This window comes from Bos indicus x Bos taurus, chromosome 17, assembly GCF_003369695.1.
Source record: "Bos indicus x Bos taurus breed Angus x Brahman F1 hybrid chromosome 17, Bos_hybrid_MaternalHap_v2.0, whole genome shotgun sequence".
Classification (NCBI taxonomy): Eukaryota; Metazoa; Chordata; class Mammalia; order Artiodactyla; family Bovidae; genus Bos; species Bos indicus x Bos taurus.
Window position 1 is genome coordinate 26,503,415 of NC_040092.1, and position 5,771 is coordinate 26,509,185.

The 5,771-nt window shown below is 44.8% G+C and overlaps 1 protein-coding gene across 2 annotated transcripts; it reads left to right on the forward strand.

Moving 5' to 3' along the window:
* The first annotated feature begins 220 nt into the window (after positions 1-220).
* Positions 221-5,212, forward strand: RAN (RAN, member RAS oncogene family). 2 transcript variants are annotated; one of them, XM_027567065.1, is made up of 7 exons: positions 221-323; positions 955-1,000; positions 1,444-1,528; positions 1,608-1,733; positions 2,923-3,110; positions 3,239-3,409; positions 3,499-5,212. In XM_027567065.1, exons 2-7 carry the CDS (start codon positions 965-967, stop codon positions 3,541-3,543), a joined length of 651 nt encoding a protein of 216 aa, XP_027422866.1. In that variant the 5' UTR covers positions 221-323; positions 955-964; the 3' UTR covers positions 3,544-5,212. The 2 variants fall into 2 exon arrangements, with proteins under 2 accessions (XP_027422866.1, XP_027422867.1); XM_027567066.1 differs by lacking the exon at positions 221-323 and adding an exon at positions 387-493.
* Positions 5,213-5,771: the final 559 nt, after the last annotated feature.

Sequence of the window (5,771 nt, forward strand, 5' to 3'; positions counted from 1 at the left end):
CCGTTTGCGCATGCGCGCGCGCGAACCCGCCCCCGGGCTGGCGCACATGGCCTCGTGGGCCGGCGTGCGTGCGCGCGACCGCGTTGCCTCCCTCGCCCGGTGCGCCGAGAGCCCCTCCCTTACGCGCCAGGCCGACGGGTGAGGCCGCCGAGCCTGGGCGGCCTGCGTGCGCGCGCGCGTCGGGCCACGTGGGAGCGGCGCGGCGCCGTTGCCCCGCCCTCCCTCGGCGCGCGCCGGCGTCGGCTGCGTCTCCGGGCATTTGAATTGCGCTTCCGCCATCTTTCCAGCCCTCAGTCAGACGGGCGCGGAGACGCTTCTGGAAGGTAGCGGGGCTGGGGCGAGGGCCGTGGGGCTGGGGCGGGGGCTGGTGTTGGGGAGTCCAGACAGCGGCGGGAGGCGGCCATGAGGAGGCGGTTTAGCGAGTCCTCTGGGCGGAGAGTTCTCCTCTCTCCCCTGCCGCGGAGGCCGTGAGGGCGCCGGGACGGGAGCTGCGGTGGGTCGGGCGGACTGTCGGTGCGGAGGGGTGGCCGGCGTACCGGCCGCTTGGGAGGAGGGGAGATGCGGCCGGGCGGAGGGCCGAAGGGCGGCCTTGGGGAGGGCCGTGGGGCGGACAGGACGGCGCGGCCTGGCCGCTGGCGGTGACCAGGCGCTTTCCGAGCGTCGGCCTCCACGCCGAGCGGGCCTCCGCTCCGCCCGGTCTCCGCTTCGAGCGGGTGCGCGCCACGATCCGGCGGCCGCGGAGTCCGGCCGGAGACCGATGCCACCATCGCCATCGCACAGTCGGCCCCCGCCCACCCGCATGTGTGTGTACTGGGGATAGGAGGTGGGATGCGGGCGGCCGGGCTCCTCGGTGGAGGCCTTTGTGGGCCTGGGCACGTGGGGCGGGTCTGGCCATGCGGCCCCCGGCCCGCGCCGCCGTGCAGCGGGCCTTATTTCTTTCTTCTTTTCTCGCAGTAACATCGCGATGGCTGCCCAAGGAGAACCCCAAGTTCAGTTCAAAGTAGGTAACGCTCGTGAGTTGGGGGTGTGCTGCAGTGAACAGGAAGGGCTCTGAAGGAGAGGCAGCTTTGGGGGGCACTCGGTTCCAGACGGTTTTACTTGCAGTATCTCCTTTATGACCGCAAGTGCGTGTGGACGGCCTGCTTCGTCAGCCAACGTGCTCGTGCTGCGGCAGTGCCTTCGGTCCCCCGATAACGAGATGGGGGTGCTGGCCCCACCCTGCGGACAGGGAAGCAGAGCTCAGAAAGTTTCGCTGATTCGAGTCGTTCATTAGATGGGACAGGGCCGCTTGATTAAGATTCTTTGTTGTAAATGTACTTAGGTAGTACATAAACTTCTGTTGTGTAAGTTAAATTGTCCAGAACATCTTAACAGCGTCATAATCCTGGGTTTCTGAAGTGTTACGTGTTTTGGTGTTTATTTCAAAAATTTGGTTTCCGACAGCTTGTTTTGGTTGGTGATGGTGGTACTGGAAAAACTACATTCGTTAAGCGTCATCTGACTGGTGAATTTGAGAAGAAGTATGTAGGTATGTGGGGGGAACCATTTGTAGACATAAATGTAAAATGTTTGAGTTCTTTGACTAACTTGCAGTTTCTATGTTCCAGCTACCTTGGGTGTTGAGGTCCATCCTCTTGTGTTCCATACCAACAGAGGACCTATTAAGTTCAATGTATGGGATACAGCTGGTCAGGAGAAATTTGGTGGACTGAGAGATGGTTATTATATACAAGGTAGGTACCTGATTTGTAATAAGTTTTTGAGAGGATTTAGTAGCTTAGTCTCCAAGGTTACTTAGGAATAGATCTATTCAAGTAAAGACGTTGGTAATACTGACTGAATTGGAAATTGTGTGATTCAGTTCAATTCAAAACATGTACCGACTGACTGCAGAGAGTTGACCATTTGAGGGGAGGAAAATTTTGTGAAGGTTGTCTTGTGCCATTTGATTGATTGCATGCTTGTGTTGTGATAGGCATTGTTTTGAAATACACTGTATAGTTTAAGTTGAGGCTCTTAATTTGAAGACAGTAAGCAACAGATAGTTGTTGCTACAGCTTCAGTATTTAAGCGTTTATGTTTGGGTATATGTTTTGGTGATTGTCAATAATTATTTCTTGTGCACTCCATTAAAAAGATAGTGAACCATTTGATGGGCTTCCTTGGTGGCTTAGTGGTAAACAACTCTCCTGCCAATGCAGGAGACACAAGTTGGATCCCTGGGTCAGGAAAGAAATGTCAAATCAGTCCAGTTTTCTTGCCTGGGAATTCCCATGGACAGAGGATCCTGGTGGGCTAGTCCATGGGGTTGCAAAAGAGTCAGACATGACTTAGAGACTAAGACAACAGGACCCATTTGATACTGAGCCAGAGGAGCTAGGCTTTCTATTTTATAAAATGCTGTTATAAGACCAGCTGATTTCTCTTTAATTGTACTAGGTTTTGCAGAGTATTTTTTTTTTTTTTTAATGCTTGATTTTAGATTTAAGAAGACAAAGGAGACAAATGCTTGTTATACCGAGCAAAAAAGATGCACAGAAAATACTCATCTAACACTCTTGCTCACTTGATGAAAATTGTTGGGAATCTTCCCATGTCTTTTGCTTTTACTTGAGTACATATAAATGCAAGGGTCTTCTTGCCTCCCCCCATCCCCAAATTCGTTAGTTAAAAATCCATAATATATTATGCTTACTAGCTTTATCATGGCTGTGTTTTTCAAAGGATAGATTTCTAGATACTCAGAATATGGGACATGAATTCTGAAGTGGTGGTTTATCATTGATCGACTTTAGATACATTCTGAGGCTGAGACAGTTTATGAAGTATTGCAGATGAAAAGAATAAATAAATATGGTAAGCATTTTTCTTTATGTGGTAAATTTGTAGGCATGTACTCATCACTGTAAATGTTTCTTTCAGCTCAGTGTGCCATTATAATGTTTGACGTAACATCAAGAGTTACTTACAAGAATGTGCCTAACTGGCATAGAGATCTGGTACGAGTGTGTGAGAACATCCCAATTGTGTTGTGTGGCAACAAAGTGGATATTAAGGACAGAAAGGTTAAGGCAAAGTCAATTGTCTTCCACCGAAAGAAGAATCTTCAGGTATGTTTTTTAAAGCTTATAGAATTATAATCCTTTAGTTAAAATTATGATGTTAGGCCATTAAAGTGATTTATTGATGTTTTTGATGTGTGGGTTTTTAAAATTAACTTAACCATTCTTTTAAACAGTACTATGACATTTCTGCCAAAAGTAACTACAACTTTGAAAAGCCCTTCCTCTGGCTTGCTAGAAAACTGATTGGAGACCCTAACTTGGAGTTTGTCGCCATGCCTGCTCTTGCCCCGCCAGAGGTGGTCATGGACCCAGCCTTGGCAGCACAGTATGAGCACGATTTAGAGGTATGGTGTTTATGTCTCAGCGATGAGTGCTTTTAGATTCCTGGAGCTTTTCATTTGGAGCATTGTAACATTTCCATCTCTCTGTCTAGGTTGCTCAGACAACTGCTCTCCCGGATGAAGATGATGACCTGTGAGAAAGTGAAGCTGGGGCCCAGCGTCAGAAGTCTAGTTTTATAGGCAACTGTCCTGTGATGTCAGTGGTGCAGCGTGTTTGCCACTTTATTATATAGCTAAGCAGAACATGTGCTTAATCTTTGGATGCTGAAGGAGATGGATGGGCTTTGGAGTGAATGTGGCAGTTAAAAAAAAAACCTTCATTTTTTGGACCTGCATATTTAGGTGTTTTGGAACACAGTTGTTTCCTCCTTGAGTTTCAAATATAAGACTGCTATAGTCACATGACAATATTGAGAGGTGGAATCTTGTTTGTTACTGTCATTCCCATTCCTTTTCGTTTAGAATCAGAATAAAGTTGTATTTCAAATATCTAAGCAAGTGAACTCATCCCTTGTTTAAATGAGCATTTAAAACCGCTAACAGGGAAAGTTGTGCCATGTTACTATTTGAATTGCCTTGGCTATTACCACTTACCTTGAAGTCAGGTTAAATGCTTCTAATTTTCTGTATACTTGAATCATTTCACACAAACGTAACGACAAGTCAACAGTATTGTATTTGATGAGAGGTGTAAATACTATCAATAGTTAGGCTAAAATAACATCTACCCCACCTGCCTTTGGGCTTACGTAGTGTCACCTAGAGATGAGATTTATGTGACCTGTGAAAGGTGGTACCTGTTTCAGATGTTTCAAACAGATACCTTAATTATATTTGCATTTTATGGCAGAAGTAACCATTTTCTAATGTAGAGCTTGTCAAAGTCCAATGAAATCATACAAACGGTTGCAGGAACTTGAGGGACATCTCATCTGTTAAATATGAATATAATTGTGCATTTACTTTTTTGTTTTTTGATGTTACATGTTTAATGTAAAGTTGGCATTCTAGGAAGATGTTCCATGTTTACCTGCTGTTAAGTACTCCCAAGCTTTAAAGGTTATCAAAGATTAAGGATTTCAATGGATATATCACAGCTTTGATGATTTTTCTCTCCCCAAAGAATTTTTCTGGGTGGTGCAAGAACACCTCAGGATGCTGCAGCATAAAAGTAGGTCTTAGGTAAGCCTCTCAGTGATGTGAACAGACTGCCAAACTTTCAGTAGACTAACCACTTAACGTTATATGGTTTCCACATGTAAACATGAATTGGGTCTGTCTTGCCTGAGTTTGATCTCACTGACACCATACTGTAGCAATTAGAAATCAAGACGAGCTATTTTCCTCTTGTAAGTACTACTGTACTATAGTTCAGTTTACCAAAGTTCTTCAGATGTCCAATTATCCTTAAATGATTACTTTCCTACCTAAAAGTAGGGAAGGATCCCTTTTAAGTATATGGAAAAATGGACTGTAAAGGGTAAAATTGGGTACATTTTAATTTGTTGTTAAAGTATTGAATAGATATTAATAGATTCACTTACAGATTTGAATTGATGTATATGCTATGCTATATTCAGTTCAGAACCAGACTAACAGATAATGAAGTTTCCCATGGTCAGATGAAATCTTTCATTGAGATACATGAGGGATATGTATTTGTAACCTTATGTAGAATGCCAGTATGACTAATATTCTGAAACCTAAATGTAACAGTAAAATTTTGGGAGCTACTTGGAGGTGGGAGAGAATTTGAGTCATTCTTGGAAGAAAATTACAAAATATACTGCTTTTACTTTGCCTGGATTTTCTGGATCATCTGGTGTTAATTACCTTGTGGGGGATGCATTTCTGTGTCTAGTTCACACAAATGGGGAAATTTCCCCTTCAATTTCAAATCTGGTGTGTAATGGGAAGAGCCAGCAATTGAAAGCCAAGTTGGTATTAGCTTATTAAACCAAAACTGGTAAAAGTAAACATGAAGTGTTTATGAAAGCAGTTCTGTGATGTTCCTTGGCCAATTTTTAAGAAACCCTTTTGGTCCTATTGATCTCAGTATCTAGGAAAGGGCAGAGATTTCCAAAAATGCATTAGACTTGTAAAGACCAATTTCCTGGCTGATCTTGTGCATCAGATGCTCATAGTGAGAATTTGTTTTCTTTTGTAAAGAAAAAATGAAGAAATAGTAATGAGCATGTGGGTTAAAATTGGTTTGACTTGCTAGTTGTGCATCTGAAACTGACCTTGTCTTTTGAAGATGCCTTCACCTGTCTTGGGGCTGCAGGCATCCTCCTTGGTAGAACAACTTGGGACTCATCCTAAAATCACGTCAGGCAAGCACTGCTAACAAAATGCTATGCGTGTT